The following is a 26510-nucleotide window of genomic DNA, read 5'->3' on the forward strand; positions in this document are numbered from 1 at the left end:
ATTGACATTAACTATATGGTTAGTGCTAATTAGGTTCTCCCGCCAACCTGGTTTTACAAACCAGCTACACACCCTGGTTATGATGACCCACCCTGGTTAGAGTTAACCATGATTTAGGTTGGTGCAGATATAACCATTAACCATAGCCAGCTAGGTTATGTCTCCTTGTCCAGAAGGAACAAGGAGAATTCACACATTGACTTGGTTCACACAATTGTTCGAAACTCCGTTTAAAGTTGGAAACTGCCATTAGTTTGATGAACTAATGAACACCAAGAACATGAACACCAAGATTACTGATATTGGATTGTGTCCCATGATGAATCTGAGATTCCCTCCTTGACATGGGTTCACTCAAGTGCACTAATGTCAGTTACTGACTTTAAACATAGATTTGGACGATTGGGTGAACCAGGACATTGAGAAGCAAAAGGCTGCAGGGAGAGAGCATTCATTCTTAACCATGATTTAGAATTTGAAATCTTTACGTCTGCACCAGGTCAAAGAATAGGCATGAAGGTTTTACGGGGAAACAACAATGGTGCTATGCTAGGTAGCTCTATTTTCCCCCACCTGTGACCTTATATCTCCTTTATATATCACCACCACTGAGCCACATGCTATTTGACTTGGCTTTTGAAATGGGGTTGGAACATTCCCTTCTTTCTTAGCAAGAATATTTGCCATGCCAGGCATTATAACCTTCTTGATCTCCAAGTGAAGGGATTCTGCACTCGTTCACTACCTTTAATGGGTCTGACATATGGCATTGGCTTTATTTATTGCTTTAATCCATGAAGGAACTCTGAACTGCTTTAATAAGCCTGCAAATCTTTATGCCTAAGTGCGCTTCCTTATCAGGCTGTGCAGACCTGCATTATTGCATGTTTAGCATTCAGAGCAGTTCACTGATAACAAGGCTTGATACACAAAACATTATAAGATAAAATAAGAGCAAATCCATTTGTTCTTAGCTACAAATATCACAGCAGGAAAAATGATTCAATCTCAGCTGTGTCTTCATAGATATCTAAATAGCTTAAGCAGCATCACCATTAAGAGCTATTTTTCTGATAATTGTGTTGTCTGCAGAGTTTCTGTTCGTCTCCAGTATCTTAACAGAAGGTGGCTATAGGAGTTTAGTTGACCAATATACTATTTTTGAGACTTGGGTTATGTATTTTGGGGGGTGCTCCACAATGTCAGTATGAAATTGGTCAAATTCAAGACCCACTTATGCATGCTCTCTCAAGCATACAAATACTCATGGTCAAAACAAAATTAGCACCTCATTGCTAACTCCTCATATGTTCTTCTTGCACCTACTGGTAACATTTGGTTAAAGCAGACACATTACATGACATCACTGTGTTCAGCATTCCCATATCCCCCATAAGCAGCAGTGATGTGGTGGGGATTGGGGAAACAAGAGAGGAGAGCTGGTGTTGTGGTAGCAAGCATGACTTCTACTCTTAGCTAAGCAGGGTGTACCCTGGTTGCCTACGAATGGGAGACTTGATGTGTGAGCACTGTAAGATATTCCCCTTAAGGGATGGAGCCACTCTGGGAAGAGCATCTAGGTTCCAAGTTCCCTCCCTGGCACCTCCAAGATAGGGCTGAGAGAGACTCCTGCCTGCAACCTTGGAGAAGCCACTGCCAGTCTGTGTAGACAATACGGAGCGAGATGGACCTATGGTCTGACTCAGTATATGGCAGCTTCCTGTGTTCCTATGTTTCCTAAATGCTAAACAACACTGAAGTCTGCATTTCCAGTAGTAGAAATCTGTTCCTGAGGATCACACAGACCTCAAGAACAGATTTATACAATTGTAAAGGACTTTTGGAGGGAGGGGAGAGATGCAAAAATAACTTCCCCTCCCCACCACTTGGCTGCTGAACAAAGATGTCTTGTGGGCCCACGCAGCCCTTCTTCTGGTGAAAGAGGGCTGCACATCATGTCAGCCATTATATAATTTTTTAAAAAAAAGTCTACAAAGCGGAACACATAGGGTCAGTGATGCATGCATTCATGTTTAAGCTGATTCAAGGCATGGTTCTGGATGACCCATGGACTAGCAAATATGTTTCTAGGGTGGTACAGAACTCTCATGGCACTAGCTAATGTCACATCCTCTTGGTTTATGCTAGTCTAGTGAACTGACTCACTATGTTATCATGTCATAGTAGTGTGAGCTGGTACTATTGCATTGAGAACAGCCTTGACTGACAAATAGCACAGTTTTATGTGTGTGTGACAATAGCCTTTCCTCTCCCTTTAGTCAAAAATGTGTCTTTGTTCAGTGATTAGACCATCATGCCTATTTTCTGCCAGCTAATTTATTCCATTTGATGTTTCTGTGTTTTGTTTCTTTACAAATGTTAAGACCACACACTCTGGGCTCTGCTAACAGATTATGCTGTATTGGGTATTATGCTATGATTAAACAAATGTAAATTTTAACATCACATCACATCACATACATGTGGCTGTTGTCATTACAACACGCCATGAAAAATACTTTATTGGATGAAACTGTCTTACTCGAACAAAAAAATTGGTTTGTTATTTGTTTTTATAGTTTGTTATAATTTATTATAGTTTAAAATTGTCTGTTAAAAGCCTTAATATGTTATAAATATCTGTAAAGAAAATATAATGTTAATTTTCTTTGAGATAAAATGCTTTTATCTGTCATTTTACATTTTTTCACAAAACACATACTGGCACTGAGAATAGACTAACAAAAATAATTTAACACCTGTACAATGCACTCTAGGTTGGAAACATTTAAGCAACAGACCTTGAATTAGATTAATTTAAACATAGATATCATGAAACTATAGTCACAATATAAAAGCTGGTCTTAAAATAAACAAATATTATATATTTAACAGGGTTACCCTAGATGCAACAATCATGTATTGGCCATCACTACTGCTGTAACTGAAGGTCTGCAGTGATAATTTTCAAATAAAGAACAAACTATTACTTGTAATGCTGTTTCCTGAAGAGAGAAACCAATCAGTATCATAATCTAAGCTAGATATTCAGGAGGGTTAGATGTACAATGAGGCTCCCAGTTTAGTAGAAGTAGGAAGCTATATTTATTTTCAATTGCCTACTGTGAATCATCCAATCATAAATTCAATAAATACTTTCTATTTAGACTATCATATCACTGAATTGTCTACTTTCCAGAAATACTATTAGAACTGAGAACTTTCCAGTAAAACCTGCATCAAACCTACCTCTGCTTTTCAGTGTAAAGGTTATGCCATGGGTATAGGGTAAATAAAGCAAGTGGATAGAGACAGGTGAAGAAGTAATGCAATTTTGTGAGAAAGAAGTGCCTTATAAGGGCACTTGCCACAGGAAGTATCTCAAACAAAATAAAAGAGAACAGGAACTACCAGCATGAGGATTTGCCACCAGTTTGGCATGATTGTTGCTTATTCTGCTCTAGCAATGACTGCTGTACTATCCATTGCTGATCACTGCTGATTATTTTAGATGAGTGAAGATCAGCATGGATATTGGCACAGTCCCCCTATAGATTATGGATGACTGCCCCGATGCTTGCAAACCTCTCCATTTGGAAGTGCCTTAATAATGTAATAAACAAAAAAAAAAAAGGGTTTTCCAAAGTGGATGTGAGCTCTGATCTTGAAAATTTGAGGGGGAAATGCTTTTTTAAAAAAGAAAAATGCTTTTTTAAAGGAAAGAATGGCCTACAATCAAACTAAAAGTTGGAAAACATTTCCACATGGGCGATTTTCCATGGGTGAAAAATCTATGGGCAATTTTCAGCAAACCTATTTTCCTCTACAGCCCACTATGTCTGCACAGACTATATTCCTGAAGGTTGTCTGTGATATTTTCTGGAAGCACAGGTGGCTGCAGAAGGAAGAGTGGACTGTTGGAAATCTTCCCTCTCCTGGATCCATGGATGTGTTCCCCATATGCAACACTGAGTTTGGATGAAGACCACTGATTTTAAGCATGCTTACATAAAGAAAATATCTTAAATTAATGAGATCCAAGGGTCATGTTGTGCATTCTCACGTTAACAGGAAACTGGGTCAAATGGACCTGTGGTTCTCCTCTCCCACCCGCCCAGCACTTCGCAGACATTCAGAATTATAGTCTTGGAGACTGCAGAGAGGAGGAGGAACTTGCTGCATGGGCAGGTGAACTGCCTGTGGGAGCTTCCTTCTGGTATGAAGGACAGCCCCAGCATCCGATCACAGCCGGAGCGAGGGAGGAGCTTCCTCCCTCAACTTCAGTTACAGCTTGCTGTAACTCCACTTCTGCCTTTGGACATAATGCTGCTGAAAACAAACCTCAGGTAGGAGCAGTGAAACTCATTACAACTCAAGGGTTTGAACTGGAGTTTGGGAAGGGAAACCTCAGGTCACTTTTCTTATGGAACCGTGGTTACACTCATTTGGACGTACAAGAATTGCAACCTCAGGCTCCTTCACCTCCAGATTTCCGTTATGTGCGAATGCAGCCTTGATCTCAAAAACTGGAACTGTGTGTTGCTTTTCCATCTTCCCATATAATTCCATAGGGAGGAAATTCATGCCTGTTTCCCCCCTGAGAAAGATGAAGCCAGATTCTTTACTGCATACTCATGCTAGTAGAGGAGCAGGAATATTTTCTTCCTGTAAAGGGCAAGTGAACATGTTTTGGGATGACAACCAGCATGATTAGCACCAGGAGACAATAATGAATTCTGGCTGCAATCTAAGCAACATGTGTACATGTTTTGAAATCCTATTGATTTTAACAAAATCTAAACATGCATAACAGGTGGCTGGGTTACAGATTTGATTTGAACAGGTTTAAATTAGGTTTATCATAATTAGACAGAGATATGTAAGAGTGTATTACTGTTTATTCTATGAGTTATAGGATGTTACATTTACATTAGTTTAATTTGTCTGCATCCATTTGCTCAACTTAATTTTAGAAACTGTTGATTCAACAGTACATTCTCATTTGGGGTCCTTGTTCAACAGAACAGAGTCTATATGGTGGAAAGGTGCAATTCCACTCAGCACACTGAGATTCATACTATATTTTGAGCCTTACCTGATGACTTGGCACTTCCCCTGGCAGGTCATTATATTTGGTTAGAACTCTTTAGGAATTATGCTTTTTGCCAGAGGATCAAGGATCATAAATGCTACAACTCACTCTGTCCCTACTGTCTGTTCTTTCTCCTGCCCTCTTGTTTTCCTCTTCACTGTCCTTGAGGGCCTCATACCCCTATTTTTCCTTCCTTCCTTCTGTCCTTCTTTCTTTCCCTGATTCAAGTTAAGATTAATTCCTTTGAGAGGGTGATTCTACATTTGGTTTCCTTCCTTTTAAAAAGTTGTCATATCTTTCTTCACTGGCTTTTTATTTTTTAACAGCCAACACTCAAACTCAACACTCAGAGAGTGGGCTGTATATTCGCAAATATGTCACTCACAGAGAAATACATGAAATAGTGCCCACTCAGGTTATATTTAATGGTTGACATTCTGACTAATGAAGCTCCAGTGCCCCAGGAGAAGCACTGGTGTAGCATTAATACTTTTGAAAAGGTCCATATTAATGCTGTACTGGTGTGTGTGTGAGTGTGAGTGTGTGTGTGTGTGTGTGTGTGTGTGTGTGTGAGAGAGAGAGAGAGAGAGAGAGAGAGAGAGAGAGAGAGAGAGAGAGAGAGAGAGAAATTCTATCAACCTCCCCTTCTGGTAGTTGAGTTTTATTGAACTTTTCAGAAGCACCAGTGCTTCTCCCATGGCACCTGCACCATGGTGCCCCTAATGTTTTAGTGTTTGTTTATGTACGGTGTTTTAACCCCACTGTTCAATTTTCAAAATCCTCAAGTTGGTTTACGTGGTGCTGCTCTCTGTTTATATTTGGTGTTTTTCTGCAAGGTTCACCTCTTGAAATGTGTGAATCTATTTTTCATTTTTGTAAAATAAATATGTCTAGAGCCCAGTAGGGCACTAGAAAGGCAATACGAGTCTAACATTATGAAAGGGTGCAATTGGAACCATCCCATTTGAATCTGAATCCTACCTTCAGGCACCGACATAGCACCAGCTGTACCAGCACTGTTTCTGTGTTTCTGGCAATACTGGCCTCTTGTCTCGTCGGGAAAGCAGAGCTGCTGATGGTAGCATCCCAAGAGCTTTTGATTACACAGATTCCGGGATCTGTATAATCAATGCAGATCCATGCCTGATTTTGGTATAGTAAGGGATTTTTCTTGTTAAGGGCAGTAGAATTAGGAGGTTCCACAAATAGAACAGCTTTATTCTGCCACAGGAACTGAAGCTGATTGGCTGTGCAAATATGTTTTTAAAGGAGCAATTTTATATATGATTACAGAAGGAAAATAAGATGGGCATAAATGTAGGCTATTTTCAGTAGTTGGGGTAAAAGGAGTTGGCAGAATTTTGTGGCCATCCTGCCTTATTTCCTTTGGAAGGAAGTCCAGATTAAGAACTCACCAAAAACAGGGAGAAGACAGACTGTCACTAGCTTTTCTTTTCCTTGAAACACTGTCATTGATTATAATTGCTAATTTTGGTTCTCTTAACAGCAGGGTAACTTCTCTGGATCAATAATAGGACATCCTTACATTTTGTGTTTGTGTATGTACACGTTTCTAAATAATGGAGGTTCCTGGCTATTTTCCAAAATGTTGAGATGCTCTGTGTACCTATAGCGCAGACACACTGAGACATCTAAGAGGAAGCCTAAAGCAGGGTCTCCAAAAAGCATTACATTTTAGGACAGTGCCAGGCCAGAATCAGGATTAATCAGGTTTGTTTTTTTGAGAAAGGGTAGAAAACAATATCTGCAGTTAATTTATAATGTTTTCTCAATATTATGGGTCTGAATATTATTTATGGTTTTCTCTCATTCCTGAAGTCACTTATTTTAAGGATTATTGAAGGCTTGGAATAAAGTGGTGGTGATTACCTCCTGTCTAGCAAGCTGCCTTTCTCTGTGTCCCTATTCTTTAAGTGAATGAAGTCTAAAGCAACAAAAATTGTGATTATGTCAGTTGTAAGAATAAGTGGGGGTTAGTCTGAAATGAGTAGTTATGGAGATGGGTTGTGTCAATATTTCCAACCTAGGGCTACACTCTATATCATTAATTTTCATCATTTAGAATATCAAATAAGCCTTGCAGTAGCCTGTCATCTCTATGTTTATACGGTTTAGAGTTGTAAAAAAGGTCAACATAGTCATTATACAGGGACTCCTCTGAGTCCTTCATCTGAGAGGCTCGGTTTAGTTTCTCAAGAGCTTGATAGAAATGTTCATATGGAATATTTAAGTTTTCATGTAGAATCTTCTTTGGTGCTCGATTCCCGGCCAGCTGACCACTGAACGCACTTTGCAGTAGACGGATCATTGCTTCTGATGGAACCATTTCCTGCATTTTCTCAGTGCTGCTGCTGGTACTTTCTGTCACCTTGGTTTTTTCGCTCAAGTTCTCCTGTGTGGCGTTGTCCTGTAATATATATATATATATATATATATATAAATATATATGTGTGTGGGTGCAAAACGTCAGGAACAAATCCAGGAGGAATGTTAGCCCTCCTGCCCCCCCTCCCCAAGTTCACATGGACCAGAAGTCTTTAGATCCAAAAAGCTGAATACTATTCATGGTAGTGGGTGCATATAATCAGCTGTCCCTAGGCTGAGGGTGCCCAAGTGATTATCTGAGTAGGTTCTTATTTAGCCATACATGTTTCCTGCAATGCCATATGTTCCTTTTTTATTTACTGTACAGTTTGTGATGACACAATACATGGCTGGTGCTAGAGTTTTGAGGGTCAGAAGTAGCTAGAATCTAGACATGCTAGAACCCCAATGGCCATGAGCCAACACCAAGGTTTTAACTCTGTCTTAATGTGGGGTCTGGACGTGCCAGAGAAGTGGCTCAATATTGCATAATGTTTCATCTGCCAACAGGATGCGCATGCAGTTCCCAAGTGTGCTCTTGAACAAAACTCAAGAATTGCACAAGCACGGTTGTGCGATGCATGGCCATTATTTCCAATGGCTGTCCATCACACAACTGCATTTGTGCAATTATTGTGTCTTGCACAACTCCTGTTACAATACAGACAGAATGTAGAGTGGTATGCCAGCCAGCATGCATACCTCTGACCTAAGGGACTGTGTTTTCCATTATCCCCTGTGAGGATACAGTGGACTCTGGGATGTGCTTTTCATTTGCATGCTGCTTTCCACTCTGTTCTTCATTAGCTGTGATTTTGCCTTGCCCAACAGTTAAAAGACCCACCTAGGCTAAGTTGCCCAAGGATCCCCGGGAGATAATCCTGATAAAGAAGGCTGATCTACTAGCTATGGGCCGGGAATGTTTCCAGAAGCATTCATGCACTGAGTGACAATGTGAAGAAGAATATGAGGCCTCCTGGATCAGACCAAAAGTTTATCTAGTTCATCCTTCTGCTTTTCATAGTGTTCAACCAGATGCCCTGGGAAGGCCATAAGCAGAACATGAAGGCCATAAGCCTTCTACAACTACAAATATTTATATATCACTTTTCAACACCAGTTCTCAAAGCAGTTTACATAGAAAAATACATAATAAAGATGCTGTCCTACTGTTGCCCGTTAGCAACTGGGATTCAATGGCATGTTGATGGAAGGTCCATTATAGCTAGGCTATCATGGCTAAGGACCAAACCACATGTGATCACTGACCCTGACATGTGTCAATGTCCTTTGGCAAGCAGCTGCTGGATCAGGTGCTCATGTAGATTGAGACCATGGTGGGGAAAAGGTAAGGGGCCTTTAACTGTATCCCCCACCCCACCCCATTGATGCAGATCCAGATTGGGCATTCCCCTAAGGCAGCTATTTGCCAAAGAAAAATTGTGACATTGAACAGTGAAATTAATTGTGTTGAAGCCCCTACCCCACCCACCCCAACTGTGTTTCCAATTCATGGGGGACCTAATCAAATTGTTATTTACCAGTGGGCCAGCAATGCATTCAAACATTACATGCAGTTTGGCTCAGTTAATCATTGGAGTTGTCCTCCATGAATTTGTCAAATGCCCTTTTAAAGCTATCTAAGCTAGTAGTAAAAGCTCTTGTATTAAACAAACATGTCATTTCAAACTGTTTGCTAGATCTTACACTGGCGGGAACTTACACACATAGCAGTCATCACCACATCCTGTGGCAGTGAGCCCTATGAATTAATGGCAGACACCCAGATCAATGAAGTCCTGTTTCACCAAAGCTGCCCTAGTGCTATGGGGGAGTGTTGACTTTTGTCCATTTCCCCTTCCCTCTGAAGCAGATGGTGACTCCCAAAAACATGTCTCTGAGGGTTGCACAGCCTGTGGCAGTGAGCCCTATGAATTAATGGCAGACACCCAGATCAATGAAGTCCTGTTTCACCAAAGCTGCCCTAGTGCTATGGGGGAGTGTTGACTTTTGTCCATTTCCCCTTCCCTCTGAAGCAGATGGTGACTCCCAAAAACATGTCTCTGAGGGTTGCACAGTCCCCAGGGACATGTATTTGGGAGTTACAGTTGGCTTCAAAAGGGAAGGAGAGACTGATGGGGAAGATCCCCCATAGCATCAGGGCAGCATTAGCATCATGAGAGCTTCATTAGTTTGGGTGTCAGTTGTTTATTCTTGGGAACAGATCCAATAATGGCCTAAGAAACAGATGGAAGAATGAAATAAATCCAGAAAGACAAAGCTCCCCTCCTCTAATTTGCTTCACACACTAAAAAGGAAAGTATAGATGAGCATGAGAGTAGACTGATACCTCCACAAAGTCTGCCATCTTTTCCACACCTCTCCTGTCATTTTGAACAGTATTGTATGATGTATAGACACGAGGTTTCTTCATATGTTCAGGCTGGGTTGAAATGCCATGCAAAATCAATTTCCAGTTCACAATTCTTCCTTCATTTTGCATTCTTCTAGACTGAAGGATAATTGTGTAGACATTAATCTACATTGTATAGACTTGAATACAGAGGGCAGAAAATAGATGACAACCATGAATCCAGGAGCTTCACAAATAGTTTGTAAAATGTAAATTTAAAACAATCATTTTAAAATCTGTACATCAGCCTCTTGCAGTCATTTGCCAAATATGTCAAAACATATGCATGTTCTCTAAAGCAATCATGCTAATAATTGCTTCCATTGCAATGTGTGGAGATTCAACATGGATTTTTGAAAAATGTCTCTGTATGTCTCCTCTGTCAATGCTCTCTCAGTTCTATCCCTGAGATTTCCAGGTACAGCTGAAGAAAACACCAGACTGAAACCTTGGACAGCCACTGCCAACCAGAGTAGACAGAAACTGGGATAGATGTTCCAGGGGTGTAGGGAGCTTGTCCTCAGCAAGAGGATAAAGTCCTCCAGCAGCTCCTCGCCTTCATCCACATCATGTGTGCTTTGCGTGTGTACGCGCCCCACTACCCATGCCCCCTGTGCCTGATGTCAGATGCATGGAGGCAGGGCCAATGCTGAGAACGGGGCCCATCAGCCCTGTTAGAGCTTCCCTTCCATCTCCAGTCAGTGGTTCATGGAATTGATGACTGGGAGCTCCTTTCCCTACCTTCTCGAGGAGGCAGGGAAAGGAGCTCCCTTTCAGTGATTCCACCTAGTGATTCCTAGGTGAGGCTAGGAGCTCTCTCCCATACTCTGTGCAGGTGCCTCCACTACTGTATTTCCTTTCTGGAAGAGGCCATGGAGGTGGCTGATGAGATTTGGGGCTATTAGTAATTCACTGGGGGTCTGTGTCCAGGGGCATATAAGGGTTGGAGTGGACCCAGAGACAAAATTTTAAAATGGCTCCTCCCTCACTGAAGCTGAGCTCATGAAGTAACGAAATCTTAAATGAGGCTGAATAGTGGTAACAAAAAGCATAGTAAGATTATCTATATCTATATCTATGAACATCATCCTATATTATTTTTTAAAAGATTTTTTAAATTGTGGACGATACAAGTCATTTAATGGTACTAGAGAAAAACATGCTGTTCTGGTAGCTCCAGGTCTTAACACTCACATCAATTTTGGAGGGTGAATACAACTGAAGGAAGCCTGGGCGGGTGTGCGGCTGGAGGAGCCAGTCATGTGACTTGCCTCTGGAGGGCCCCCCAAGGCAGTGGGCTCCCAGACAACTGTCTCCCCTTGCCCTATTATAGTTACGCCCCTGCCTGTGTCCCATGGGCCCATCTGCCCATGGGACACCCTGGTTGCCACCACTGTGTCATCTCCCCATTGAGCAATGAGAAGAAGCTGCTGCCATGACCCTCCCTTCAAAAACTACCCCCTCATGTAGGTAGCAGCACTTTTGCCCTCACATGCCAAGGATTCCCACACACCTGGAAACCCTGGTCTTTCCCAAGTCAACTCTTTTCACACAACACATAATCAACTTGTGGAATTCTCTGCCACAAGACGTTCCAGCCAACAAGCTGGATTAAGAGGGGTTTGGATAACTTCATGGAGGAGAGGTCTATCAACGGCTGCTAGTCAGAGGGCTATAGGCCACCTCCAGTCTCAAAGGCAGGATGCCTCTGAGTACCAGTTGCAGGTGAATAACAGCAGGAGAGAGGGCATGGCTTCAAGTCCTGCCTGTAGGCTTCCAGCGGCATCTGGTGGCCCACTGTGAGAAACAGGATGCTGGACTAGATGGGCCTTGGTCTTGCTCCAGCAGGGCTGTTCTTATGTTCTTGCAGAATGGAGCCTGGGACTGTCTGTGTGCAAAGCATGTGCTCTACCCAGGGTTGTAGCAAGGTTGGAGTGGGCCCAGATACAAGATTTTAAAATGCCCCCCCCCCAAGGTTTTGTAAATTGTGGACGATGCAAGTCATTTAATGGTACTAGTCAACTAAAAGATGATCACGCAGAAAGGAGTGGAAAGGAAGGATTCATGGTCTAGCACTGACAAAATACTGACCCATTGTCTCCACTACAGAAGGCTGGTGGAAGGGACCCACCAGGGCCACTGTGCAACATAAATGGCAGCCCAGGAGTATTACGGATGTGGGAATTTGCAAGCCTTGTGTCATGCTGCTTTCATTGTTTCCAATGGAAGTAGAGTTGTGGAAGTGCCCTTCCCACTTCCATAAAGCCACCCCGGCTCCCTTTCACATCCCACAGCAGTCCTGACAAGTTCCTAAAACTGGTGTTCTGCTGTGCGCAACATCGGCCAGTGACTGCTTTTCAAGTGATTTCCCCTGATGAAGACCTATTGCTCAAAATGTGCTGGGATCTGAAATGAAATACTTATTTTGGGGCTCTCTCAGGCCAGTGGATTGGCACCCCTTTGAATCGTGCTAGAACAGGAAAGACTGGAAAGGCTTCTTGTTTGGACTAAGACTTTGCCTTATTAGCAAAGTCTCCTTGGTTCTTCATGTGTTCTCTTTTTTGCATTTTAAAATTTTATTAGTTTTACAATATCTTAACAATCCAATTACATTTAATTAAGTAAATATTGACTTCCCACTTACCAGTCTGTTCAAATTAGCTATTCAAATCTACCAAATTAGGTTCAAATTAGCTATTCAAATCTACCATTGCTATAATAATTCCAAACATAGATTCTCCACATTGCAAACTCGATTTTACCCTGCCCAACCTGCTGTTGTTACTAAATTTCAAACCCTGCTGAAAGGTCCATATTGGAAAAATAGTTCTTTAAGTAAAGTAAGAATGGTTCCCAATCTTCTTTTTTTGAGGGTATTTTATTATCTTTCCATTTCTGCGCATATACTATTCTAGCCACCATGGTTGCATACATACAAAATGTTAAGTTTCTTCTGGAGAACTCTCCTTGCTAGTTCTTCATGTGTTCTTGATTATCTGCTCACCTTTGACCCTTGGCTTCAGCTCTGACTCCAACCCACTCCTTGATCCTGAGTCCTGGGTTGCCCCCTTCTAGTTTCTTGACCAACCTTCCTGCTCCTGACTTTAGATTGAACTATCCCATAATTATGGCCCAGTTCTACTATAATTAGGGCTTATATTTGTGTTTTCATAACTAGGGCTAGTCATAGATGGCAGGCATCCTCATCCCACCTTTGTAGGCTGTCATTTTAAAGCAGGAAAAACTGTTGCAATATTTCCCAAATATTTAGTGAGTTGGCAGTAATTATAGGCTCACAGTGCAGTGGTATTTGTGAATTTGATCATATTCCCCCACTTCTAATTTAGGAGGCTGGAGAGGAATCTGTCTTGGTCCCCCTGTAATTACATCTGTGCTTCATTAACTCTCCTTACTCACCATATCAATAATTTTTAAAGTCCACGTGCCTCTTGGATCCTCTCCCCAGGTATGAACAGACATAAAATCCCAGTCTTTAAAGCCATTGGGTGACTTATCTCTTTGTCGCTCAGCCAGTAAGACTGTGTTGGTCCCTGTATTAGAGAAAAGGATGGAAATCTCAATATAAGGATATATAAGGGAAATTGGGTTGGTTCAGCAGGCAGAGATAAATCTAATGTCAGCTGTGGACTCATAGGGTGATTCGTAGAAGGCTCTTGGGCATATCACTTTCAGCTTTTGTTTCACATCTTGTACAACTTGAAGCCAGAGTCATAATAAGATGTGGATTTGGCTTCCAAGGAAATTCGAAATACTTGCAGATCTTAATACTTTGCCAAAGTGGTTCAGTACATTAAACCATACCACTCTGTGCCTCACAACTGAATGCATTTAATGTGTTCTAGACAGAAGTGAATCCTCTAAGATTAGGAATGAAGGACAGAAATAAGGAGCTTTTTCAGATGGCAATAAACTGTGGGATTTAGAAAACTTCTTTCAAAGCTCCATATATGCTGTCTTACTCATAGTCCACATGCTCACATGTGCTCCTTGCTAGTGCAATGTTACTCTCCGGCCATCTGCTGATCTTTGCAGTGCCAGCTGCCAGCCAGTTCTTGCATTTTGAGAAGAATGCACCCACTTCTGTTGTGGCAACTGGGGAAAGGGATGGGTTCTTCTCGGAATGCAAACACTGGCTGGCAGGAGGCATTGCACAAATTGTGCGCAGCCCCTGATTGGCATGTGGCCAGAGAATAAGGTCACACTAAGAAGGAGCACGGAAGTCTGTGCAAGCATGTCGGCTGTCAGTAAGGCAGCATTTTTGGAGCTTGTGCAGAAGCTTTAAAAATCCTACACTTCATTCCCATCTGAAAATGTTCAAGGTCAGTTTTGTGAATCTCAAGTTTCACACTGGGCCTGTTCTCATAAGCTGGCTATGCTAGTTATGCTCCGAATGTCAGTCAGCAGGGGTAGGAGGAGTTACACGTACTCCTGTACAGGTCACCTAAATGGTTAAAAGGACCAAGAAGTGATTGTGTGGTCTGTGGTTGCTCAGAACAGCAACCAACATTGCCCACCCTCCTTCAGATCTAAGATCGCTGGTGCCTGTTGCCCACACTGAGCAACCATGATGGACCCCTCCCACACAATCACTTCCTAGTCCTTTTCACTGCACAGACAACAGGGAATTGAGAACATGGGCACCTCCTCCTCCCTCCTCCACCCAACTGTCATGACTCAAAGCCACAACCCTCTACCCATTCTGGAGGACTCATCAGATGAGGAGGAGTTCCGGGTGCAGAAACCTACAACTCCCAGTTGGGAACTTGCTTCAGAGCACAGCGCAGTGTTCTCAGGCCTTGGCACAGAGGGTTTGGGTTCCTTTGCCCCGTCTTCCTCCTCTTCTAAGATGGGGCACAGGAACATGAACCCCAACCCTCTGTGCCCAGGCCTGAGGACACTGTGCTGCCCTCTGACTGACTCTGAAGAATCTTCCAGTGACAGTGAAGACCTTTAAGTCCTGGCAGAATCAGATATAACCAACTGAGAGCTCTTTAAGTCTTAGTGGTCCTGTCCCTGGGGGAGGAGTTACCTCCATCTAGTTCAGGGCTATAGTATAAAGCCTTCAGTCAGCCTCAGGACTTTGTTGGAGCAACAGCTCATAAAGAGCTCCTATGGACCGGTGATTATAGCCTATTGGATTCGCAGCTTCAACTAGTTTGACCTCACTTTAGGGATATGAATTAACCTGTTCAGAGGCCCTTTTATGGGCCTCCAAACAGGTTTGAACACGGGGCCAGTTTGAAGTTCGAAGGCGGCGGGGGTGCTGCTATAAGGGCGGGGGAGGATGCACTTACCCCTCCCACTGCTTCCCCCCCCCACTGATGCCCATTGCTGTTAAAAGTCTTTGGGGCAGCAGCGTACCTCCCTGCTGCCCCGTTGCCCTCCTTGGCTGGAAGAGGCTGGAGGTATTGGGCGCACTTCTGGCTGAGGAGGGCAACAGGGCAGCAGGGAGGTTCGTTGCTGCCCCGAAGACTTTTAACAGCAATGGGTGCTGGCATGGGAAAATAGGCGGGAGGGGTAAGTGCACCCTCCCCTCCCCTTAAAGTGGCACCCCCGCCACCTTCGAACCTCCCAGCCCTGGTTCCATGTACATCCCTACCATGCTTTGGCCTAGCCCTCTGTTTTTATTGATTACTGGTTTGACCTTGGCCTGCTTGACCAAAACCTTAACTAATTAATTACGCAAGTTTTGGGTGGTATAGAAATATGTTAAATAAAATAAATAAATAAATAAATAAACTGAAATACCAATACTGCAAACTACAGTGCCCAAAATACAAGAGAAGGTTCTGGAGCAAACAGGCTGGTGATTTCAGTAGCCTATTGTACAGCTAAGGGAGGTGACTTCTCCATTTTTCAAACTGGCAAGAGCAGTGGACTCTCATATACCACTATTTTCTTCTACACCCAGACACTGTTCTTGAAAATGCATGCTTCAGTTCTTAGCTTAATAAAGGGGCGTAAAGGTTTCTGGCATGTGGAATTGATTCTGACCAGGAAAGGGATCTTGGGGTTGTGGTTGACAGCTCGTTGAAAGTGTCTATTCAATGTGTGGCAGCTGTGAATAAGGCAAATTCCATGCTAGGGATCATTAGGAAGGGGATTGAAAATAAAACGGCTAACATTATAATGCCCTTATACAAAACTATGGTGCGACCACACTTGTAATACTGCGTACAATTCTGGTCACCACATCTTAAAAAGGACATTGTTGAACTGGAGAAGGTACAGAAGAGGGCAACCAAGATGATCAGGGACCTAGAGCACCTTTCTAACGAGGCAAGACTACAACACCTGGGGCTTTTTAGTTTAGAAAAAAAGACGACTGCTGGGAGACATGATAGAGGTCTATAAAATCATGCATGGCGTGGAGAAAGTGGAGAGAGAGAGAGAGATTCTTTTCCCTCTCACACAACACTAGAACCAGGGGTCACTCCATGAAATTGGTTGCCAGGAGATCTAGGACCAACAAACGGAAGTACTTTTTCACACAATGCGTGATCCACTTGTGGAACTCTCTGCCACAGGATGTGGTGACAGCCAACAACCTGGATGGCTTTAAGAGGGGTTTGGATGACTTCATGTAGGAGAGGTCTATCAGTGGCTACTAGTCAGAGGGCTGTGGGCCACCTCCAGCCTCAAGGGTGTGCCTCTGAGTACCAGTTGCAGGGGAGCAATGGCAGGAGAGAGGGAACGCCCTCAACTCCTGCCTGTGGCTTCCAGCGGCATCTGGTGGGCCACTGTGCGAAACAGGATGCTGGACTATATGGGCCTTGGGCCTGATCCAGCAGGGCTGTTCTTATGTTCTTATGTTCTTATTCTGCTTTTTGTGTGATCCTGACATCCATCAACTAGAGCTAGGTGTAAAACAGTGGTTCAGGAGGGTGGACATATACTAAAGCTGCATTCACATGTAATGTGAAACCAAAGATAAATGGAGCAGAGGTTGGAACTCCGTTACATCCGAATGTGTGCAACCACATTTTCGAGGCAAAAGTGACCTGCAATTTGCCCCACCAAACTCCAATTTGAACCTTTGGTTTGTAGTAAGTTTCACTGCTCCAACCTGACATTTGGTGGTGGCAATGTTATGTCTGAAATGGATACCACCATAACCATTTTTTTCGTGCTGCTTTTGGAATTGTAATAATAGAGAGGGTGGCCCAGACCCACCCAAGAATGTGGTAGCTCTATGCATGCTGCAGCTCTCAATGGCCAACTCTCAGCGAAAGTGCCACACCCCTGCCATCCTCCTGCAATGGCCCCACATTCGGAGTATTTAAAGAGAGACTACCCTTTGGGGTTTTACTTTCTGCTGCTTTCAAGGGGAACTGGGTACTCTCTTCATTTATAGGGGAGAAGGACAGGGACGGTGAAAAGTGGGGAAGTAGTCCCACCTCCACTGCACGTGTCATGCTTTTTAACTCACACTGGCAGCCATCAAAACACTGCACCCAAGCCAGGCCCCCTCTTTGAGATCGCTGCACCCCCAATGAAGTTTGGCAGAGGGACTGTCACTAACATAATGATGTCCCCCACCGGACAACCTGTGCTTCTGTCATGTGCATCACCAAGATTGGCAGCCAGGCATAGGAAAGGTGGTGTCTGCACAAAAGGTGTGCACCTGCCACAATTCCCATTGTCGGGGTCCCAGGAAGATGGAAGGTAGTGGCCATGGGGTGCCAATGCACCCACAGCAAGGGCACTCTTCTCTGGATGCTGCACAGAAGACTTTGTTGGTGTTAAAAGCAGGGGACACCGCTTGGTATTGCTGTGCTGTTCCTGCAGCATATTAAAAATAGTTTTGTGTTGTCAAACGGCCTCCTGGTTTATGTGAGATGGCTGAATTCCTTCGAGCTGCCACCGCAAGGTGCAAGCTGAACTTTCAAGACCCTGTTGCGGGTCCATTCTACATTCAGAGTAACTGTGTGGGGGGTGTTAAGACTGTGGTGGGGGGGGAGGCCCCACATCACCTCACTGCCACACCTCATATTTTCCTTGCTATGCAGGTGCCTCACAATGTGGGGGAGGTTACTTATTAACTTCAGCATCAGTGAGGATGGTGGGATGAGGGACATGGTATGCAAGAGGAACCTTTTCCTGCTTCAAGAATAGGGCACATACAGTATGTAGAGCCTGGGGGCCTCTAAGGCTACCCTTTGTCATGCTCACCTCCTGCCCTGCCTTGTTCCTCCCTATGAGCACTCAATGAATCTGTCATCAATGCCCACTCTAGCTGTCCTAGGTGATATCTATTGCCCTGCGGCTGTCCCTTGTTTGGAAGCGCTCTACTGTGCTATCACGGCCTGTATGCAGTAGATACTTCTTATGAGGTCTTGAGGGCATATCCCTGCACTCCCACTCTGTGTGGAGTAGTTGCCTGACCACACCCACACACGTCCAGTGCTGCACGAGCGTGCATGTGACAGAGGGTCCCTTCCATTTACCTGCCACGATTGCCATTCACGTGACCACAGAAGTTTGGTGGCCCATGACCTCTCGCGACACCTGGACACTTAGGTGCTCCAAACAGCCATGCAGTTCCAGCCCTCTTCTGCTGCCATGCCATCAACTGATGGCACTGGCACCACCAGCACCATGGGGCAGTCAAGCTGGGGATGCCTTGAGAAAGGTCTGTGCCGGCTTACAGACAAATTTTTTAACATATTTTTAGTAGTCCCCTTCTTTTTATTATTTTTAAATTTCAATTAATTGGAGAAAATGTATTTTATAATAAGAAGCATAGATTACTCGATTGCTATTATTAGTCTATTATGTCATTAGTTATCTTTTTAATACTTATTAGTTGCTAAGCTGAACATTTCTGGAATTTCCTTGTTTTTTACTTTGGATCTTAATGAGGTTTTTAAAAAATGGGATTCCAACTAATTTGATTGGCTTCTAAATGAAGTTTTTGATACATTTTTGGTAGTCTTTCTCTTATTCTTAAATTAAACTGATTAGAGAAAAACTGTATTTAATTACAGATTACTTTACTCCACTGCTTTCCTTTATCTCCCCCCCCCCCTCAGTTTGCCTTGAAGCAATCATGCAAAACTTTTTGGTAGATAATATGCTGGACACCAGAATAATATATAAGCTGAGAGTCAGGTTAAATATGATGCTCATAACTGACAGGGTGGGGTGTGGGGTTTTTTTTGCCACTTTTCTGTTATCATACCTTTTCTTTGGACTTTACTTAGAAAGGATGTTTGGTCAGATCAGATAACTCTGATTTATTTATGGATGATAAGATTGTATTTTATTTGTGGATAAGAAGTTCATAAAATAAGTATGTAAAACTGTTCTTATTTGTGGATATTGTAAGTTTGGAGATGCATTCTATTCTTTTGATTTTATACAATTCCTTCTTTCTTACTTACTTTTGTATCTTTGTATTTTGAAAACCAATAAAATCTTTTTTTTTAAAGAGAGAGAGAGAGGGAGGGAGGGAGGGAGGGAGGGAGGGAGAGAGAGAGAGGTCCATGCCAAACTTTGGACAGATATGGAGACTGGGGTGTTTGTGAAATTGTGGACAAGCAAGAGAGTCCAGGCTCAACTCCAGAACCAGTTCCACAATGAAGCCACCTATGGCTGGATCTCCCAGCGGATGTCTCCCTGCGGGTATCAGTGCACTGCAAATCAGTGCAAGGATACACTAAAGCACCTCAAAAAGTCATGTATAGAGGTAAGCTCACACAACAAACTCTTTGGAGTTGAGCCCAGGACAATAGCCAACTATGACATGCTGGCATCCATCATAGGAACATAGGAAGCTGCCATATACTGAGTCAGACCATTGGTCTATCTAGCTCAGTATTGTCTTCACAGACTGGCAGAGGCTTCTCCAAGGTTGCAGGCAGGAATCTCTCTCACCCCTTTCTTGGAGAAGCCAGAGAGGGAACTTGGAACCCAGATGCTCTTCCCAGAGCAGTTCCATCCCCTGAGGGGGATATCTTACAGTGCTCACATTTCTAGTCTCCCATTCATATGCAACCAGGGCAGACCCTGATTAGCTAAGGGGACAAGTCATGCTTGCTACCACAAGACCAACTATCCTCTCCATCCTGCAGGACAAGAGGAATGTCATCCCAAGGGGCACAGCGGGGACTGGCCATCCAATGCCAGTGAGGAGGCCAAGGGCTAGCCAGATGGCTGCCCATACTTCCCTCGAGGGGGTTAGCAGGCTGTTCAACATGCAACCACCACAACCATAGCCACCTGCAGCACAGGCCACCGCCTCAACCATGCCTGCGCTAATAGAAGCCACTTCCATGGCAGCCCATCCAGTCATCCCAACTTTTCCTCCTCTGGCAGCAGAGATCCCTAGCTGCTCCTGGGGTGACAACACAATGCCCCTTCCTTAAGGACTGCATCTCCTCTGTCTGGCCTGGTGGTCTCATGGCAACAACTGTGGTGCCCTTCCAGCCCTACACTTTCCAGGACATCAGCGGTGTCTGCAAGCTCCATTTTTCCAAGACTGTCACATGCACCAGCTGCCGTTCAACAGCACACAGATGCGCCAAGGTCTGGGGAAATTTTGAGGGAATGAAGGGGCCACAGAGAACCCATCCTGGTGTGGTTCATGGATGCCTCTGGACAGCCCCTACAATCTGGACTCTACGCAATCGACTCTGCCAGTGACAACTGCCAGACAGAAACTCACTGACCCCATCCCACTTCTTTGACGAGGACAGCCAGGCCTTGCTGCTGGAGCATGAGCCCCTACATGGTACAGGATGTGGAACTAGAAGCCCCCCAGGACCAAGGCCTGCACACTGACATTTCAGAGGAGCTCTCCACCCACACACCATATAATGTAGTCTGCAGCACGGGGGACCCACACGTTCAACTGCCACCTCATGGGCCGACGGTTCCCAGGTGGCTGTGGCAGCCACAGCCACCTGGGAACTGTCGGCCCATGAGGTGGCAGTTGAACGTGTGGGTCCCTGCCAGCACACCCATAGGGAGCAACATCTTGTGCTGCAGGATCAACTAGGTGAGTGAGCATGTCTCCTGCAAAGGGTGGTGCAGTGTTTTGGGAGTGTGGGGTGGTGTTTGCGACTGGTAGCAGGGTGGATGTGCTTGTCTCATCTGTTTGGCTGTTTGAGGGTTGTGGAGTGGGTGGCCTGGTACCAGGACGGGTAGTGAGTTTGTGGCATGCGTTCTCTCCCCTCCAGGAAAGCACATTCCAATTAGAGGTGTATGGCAGCAGGGTAAAGCAGGTGCAAAAGCTGAATGGATGTCAGTGGGAGGCCACTCCAGCAATGCTGGATAATGTGGGGCTCAACAGGCTTCCACTTCTCTCAGCAGTGCTTGCCCGCCCGCCCGCCCGCCCTATGGAGTGTGTGCCTAAGGTCCCATCGGACCAAAGAGAGGAGGAAAGGAATGGACCAAAGAGAGGAGGAAAGGTGCGAAGAAGACAGGTGGGCCTTGCAAGAGGTCACAGCTCAGACAGTGCAGGCTTACAAATAGGTGTCTGAGCGTATAGTGCAGCTCTATGAAGAGGTTTCCGATCGGAGTGTGAGGGAAGTGGTGGGTGCTATAGAGCAGTCCAACACAGCAGCTGAGAGGAAGTTTGAGCAGTATACCTCCTACTTAGAGTGCATGGATGATTTTATATCTAGAACCGCCAACCAGCCACCACCCTTCCCCCGTCAACACCAGCTGCTCTAACAACCTCAGCTGCTGATGCCAGGGCCCAACCTGCCCACCCCTCTGGGCCATTCCCGAGCCACTCCAGCCTCTCTAGGTGCGCAGGGGCTGTTCTTTGCTCCCCTGCAGGAGCACCTACAGGCCTGGACACCCCCTGCAAGGGACCTTTAGGGTTCCACAGGGTGGGCATCTGCTATCCACGCCTGAGACACCTCTAAGACTTCCCCCTGTGGGTCAACATGCGGGGCCATTGAGAGTCAGCCCTGAGGGTGTGTCTGGGCAGCAAGCCAGCACCCCTGTCCGTGAAGAGCCCACGGCCCCTGTGCCATCCCCTTAACAGCAGATATCCCAGGGTTCCGGGCAACCAGGAGAAGGGCCTTCTGGTGCAGCCCCACAGCGGCCGCCACACAAGCCCCCCAGCAAGACAAGGTTATTCCATCAGATGCCACCTAAAGCAGGAGCCTGGTTGCAAAGGGGGTCTGGGCACATGTACAGAAACATACTGCCTCCATCCATTCCTCTCCTTGCCCCCCAAAAGAGAAGGCCACCATGCAAGGGTGTGCTGCACAGTCATACTCACTAGGGATGTGCAAAAAATTTTGGGCACAGAACGATCTGTGCCCAAAACGAACAATTTCGGGTGATTCGGGGCTGAACCGAATCACCCTCGATGTCCCCCGAATTTTTTCGGGCACGAGCCGAATCACCCGAACTTTGGGCACAAAAAATTCGGGTGATTCGGTTCATGGTTGATTTTTGGCGATTTTTTAAAGTTTTAGTGACTTTGGGGCAGTTCGGGGGCATAGCATGGGATCTGGGCAAAAGGAGTGGGGTGGGGTGGTAGTGCCTAATGGGTGCAGGCTACCACCCCAATTTCAGGGGGATTGGGCAAAGGGCTGATTTTTGGTAAATTTCTGAAATGTTCATGTCTTTGGGGCAGAATAGTGGGGTGGGGTGGTAGTGCCTAATGGGTGCAGGCTACCACCCTAATTTCAGGGGGTTTGGACAAAGGGCTGATTTTTTGAGAATTTTTGAAGTTTTGGTGACTTTGGGGCAGTTTGGGGGCAGAAAGTGGATCTGCCCCAAAAGAGTGGGGTGGAGTGGTAGTGCCTAATGGGTGGAGGCTACCACACCAATTTCAGGGGGATTGGGCAGAGGGCTGATTTTTTGAGAATTTTTGAAGTTTGGGTGTCTTTGGGGCAGATTGGGGGCAGAAAGTGGATCTGCCCCAAAGGAGTGGGGTGGGCTGCTAGATAGTGTCTAATGGGTGGAGGCTACCACCCATCCCCAATTTAAGAGTGATTGGGCAGGGGGTGAATTTTGGTGAATTTATTTTTATGAGGTTTGTCTTCATAAGGTGAAGTGTGCTAAATTGATTACTTCCTCATATTATTCATAGTAAAGGAAAGTGTGAAAAAGTGAAAGTGGGGTCATGAGAGTTGTCTAATTGGAAAAAAAAAATCTCATTTGCTATGATACAATGAGAATTCACACCTCAGAAGTTTTTTCTGAGGTGTGAATTCTCATTCTATCATAGCAAATGAGATTTTTTTCAATTAAACAACTCTCATGACCCCACTTTCACTTTTTCACACTTTCCTTTACTATGAATAATATGAGGAAGTAATCAATTTAGCACACTTCACCTTATGAAGACAAACCTCATAAAAATAAATTCACCAAAATTCCCCCCTCTGCCCAATCACTCTTAAATTGGGGATGGGTGGTAGCCTCCACCCATTAGGCACTATCTACCAGCCCACCCCACTCCTTTGGGGCAGATCCACTTTCTGCCCCCAATCTGCCCCAAAGACACCCAAACTTCAAAAATTCTCAAAAAATCAGCCCTCTGCCCAATCCCCCTGAAATTGGTGTGGTAGCCTCCACCCATTAGGCACTACCACACCACACCACTATTTTGGGGCAGATCCACTTTCTGCCCCCAAACTTCCCCAAAGTCACCAAAACTTCAAAAATTCTCAAAAAATCAGCCCTTTGTCCAAACCCCCTGAAATTGGGGTGGTAGCCTGCACCCATTAGGCACTACCACCCCACCCCACTATTCTGCCCCAGGCCCCACTTTCTGCCCCAATATGCCCCAATCTGCCCCAAAGACATGAAAATTTCAGAAATTTACCAAAAATCAGCCCTTTGCCCAATCCCCCTGAAATTGGGGTGGTAGCCTGCACCCATTAGGCACTACCACCCCACCCCACTCCTTTTGCCCAAATCCCATGCTATGCCCCCGAACTGCCCCAAAGTCACTAAAACTTTAAAAATTCACAAAAAATAAGAACTTTGCCCAATCCCCCTGAAATTGGGGTGGTAGACTCTACCCATTGGGCACTACCACCCCACCCCAAAATTTTGCCCCTGGGCCCCTTTTTACCCCCCGAATCGATTCGGATTCAGATTCAGATTAAATCCAAATCCGAACCGAATCAAGGGTGATTCCGGTGACCCAGATTCGGGCACAAAACAGAATGGGGGTGATTCGGCTCGGGTCCGAGCCGAATCACCCAAAAATCCGAATTGCACACCCCTAATACTCACAGGCTGCACAGAGGCACTGGCAAAGACTAGAGAGACTGGAGGTGATGGCCATGCACAAGCCACTGCTCCCCCAGAGCAGAGCAGAGGGGAGTCCGAGCAAACCCGCACCCCATCCTCCACCACCACCTGGGTTCACCACTCAACCGTAGTCTATGTGCTCCTGAACAGGTGGATGCTACTCAGCAGGCATAGCTGCAGCCCACCTTGCTTTGCAGTATGCTTAGAAGGCACTTTATAGGAGCTGCAGACCGCAACCCCCCCCCCCCCCGGTTTGTAACCCCCCAAGCCACAAACATTCAAACTCAGACATAGGTTCTAGTTCTATGTGTACATCTGCTTGTTACAAATCATCCCTGTTGGATGTTGTCCTCTTCGAGGTTTGCAAAGAGGCTGTTATTGGTCTGTTCCTTCAAATAAGATCAATATTTTTGTTTGTTTCAAAAAGTGTAGCACACTTCTTTGTTGCAGCCCACACATCCATTGCCAGCCCGCCAAGGACAAGGGAGTTCCATGCTGGAACAGGGGCGGGTAGTGCTGACACATCCAGGGGCAGCATGCGCACATTTGACAGTGTGCAAATTCTGGGAGGGCCCCCTTGGTGGGTTTAAAGAAAAACATGGATGTGCCCACTTTGTTCCAAAGGGAGTTGAGGGGAGAAACAGACAAGGCAGACAGGCTTGCTCTTGCTTCCTGTCCAGGTTCCTCCGGGAAGGAAGGAATAGATGGGTTGGGAACTTAGGCCATGAGGGTGTCCACACACATTCTGACATAGCTGGGTTCGAGTTGTCCAAGAACCTAGGTGAGTGTGCAGGAAGAGGGCTATAAACCTGTTAACTTGACCCCTGCTAACTTGACAAAGAGGCACCTTTTAATGTGGTGATTCTCTTTATTTAGCAGGGGGAGAGTAACTGGCCCTATCCACCCCCAGCACCGTACCTCCAGTGACTGTTGCTGGTGTCTATCTTATGTTTCTTTTAGATTGTGAGCCCTTTGGGGACAGGGAGCCATCTTATTTATATATTTATTATTTCTCTGTGTAAACTTCCCTGAGCCATTTTTGGAAGGGCGGTATAGAAATCAAATGAATAAACTCATGTATTTACAGTCAACGACCAAATAAACACTTCAGCAAAGAACAATACAGTACAATACAATAACATAAGTAAAAATTTAAAAACCAGTTTGCAGACTCCTTATTTTACATGCCTCTGAACAAAAGCAAGCAATCCTATGAGTAACTTCTTCATGCCTATCTCCTAAAAAATAAACAATAAAATGTTCCTCAGACCAATCCAAATGTTTCTTTTGATATGGGGTGAATTTATTCAATTCAATTTTATTCAATTGAATAAATAAATAAGAAATAAAAAAATAAAAATAAAAAACAAAATAAAATAAAATAAAATAAAATAAATAATTAAATATCCAGGTCATGCCAAAGCGCCTTGTGGGCATGAAGCAGGAGGGAGGGCCAGCACCACAAACAGCTTGCCAAAACCATCCCCTGGACAGGGCACAAGGAATGGAAGACCCCTCCCTCTTGGAAACACTGCCCCTTTGCTCTGCTTGCTTTTAGTATCAGACACCCAGCATCGCAGTCCACAGAACGATGGAGGTGGTCCTGGAGTCCACAACACCATAGAGGAGGAAGCAAGAGACAGAGCCCAGCAAAGAAGATGCTTGCTGTAGCACTGGGGCGTTTGGGGCCTGGGAGGAGGCAGCAAGGTTCTTTGCAGTCTCTAGGAGATTCAACAGGCTGATTGTGTGCTCCAGGGCAGCTGTCGAAACAGCACAGAGACATGCAGCAACCCTTTCCTCTGCTTCCCACATCCTGCAGGAAAACTGGACAGTAGAAAAGAGGTGGGTGCTGCCAAGGTACTACAGCACTTGTAGGTCTAAGGTCTATGGAGGATGCAGATGAGTGGGTGGACAAGCATTTCTGGGGGAAGCTTCAGGATGTCTCGGGAGACCTTTGACTTTCTGGCAAGCGAGATGGAGCCCATGTTCCACCGGCAGGATGCAGTGATGCACCACGCAGTGCCAGCATGCAAGTGGCTTGCCATAACGCAAGCTTGCCAAGCTGGCCTCCAACATCAACTAACTGGCACTTAGCAATCTGTTTGTGGTTGAAGGAGAAAGGGTCATTTTATAGCCAGGGGCCACACCGTTCCATCAGTTACAAAGCTTTATTAATCATGACTTGCTGGGCTGTCAATCAACGACATGTTGAGAGAGAGCCCTGATTGAGGGCAGATACATAGCTTAAGGGCCTTATATAGCAGGATCCAAAAATGCACCAATCCAGAGTCCAACATTGTACCACCAATCACAGCCTGCAACTTACAACCCCTTCTCATCACTGAGCATGCCTGTCCTTGTCCCACAATTACA

At 45.0% G+C, this 26510-nt stretch overlaps 1 protein-coding gene across 1 annotated transcript in view; it reads right to left on the bottom strand.

Moving 5' to 3' along the window:
• Nucleotides 1–2399: 2399 nt before the first annotated feature.
• The window catches only part of PCSK1 (proprotein convertase subtilisin/kexin type 1), a 67030-nt gene continuing 42919 nt past the window's right edge, over nt 2400–26510 (bottom strand). The window contains exons 12-14 of the mRNA XM_053300399.1: nt 13308–13441; nt 9828–9989; nt 2400–7520 (exon numbers count right to left, since the gene is read on the bottom strand). Coding sequence (XP_053156374.1) covers nt 7158–7520; nt 9828–9989; nt 13308–13441 — 659 coding nt within the window. The 3' untranslated portion in view covers nt 2400–7157. The remainder of the gene's footprint in view (nt 7521–9827; nt 9990–13307; nt 13442–26510) is intronic.

This window comes from Hemicordylus capensis, chromosome 2 (assembly GCF_027244095.1).
Source record: "Hemicordylus capensis ecotype Gifberg chromosome 2, rHemCap1.1.pri, whole genome shotgun sequence".
NCBI classification, from domain to species: Eukaryota; Metazoa; Chordata; class Lepidosauria; order Squamata; family Cordylidae; genus Hemicordylus; species Hemicordylus capensis.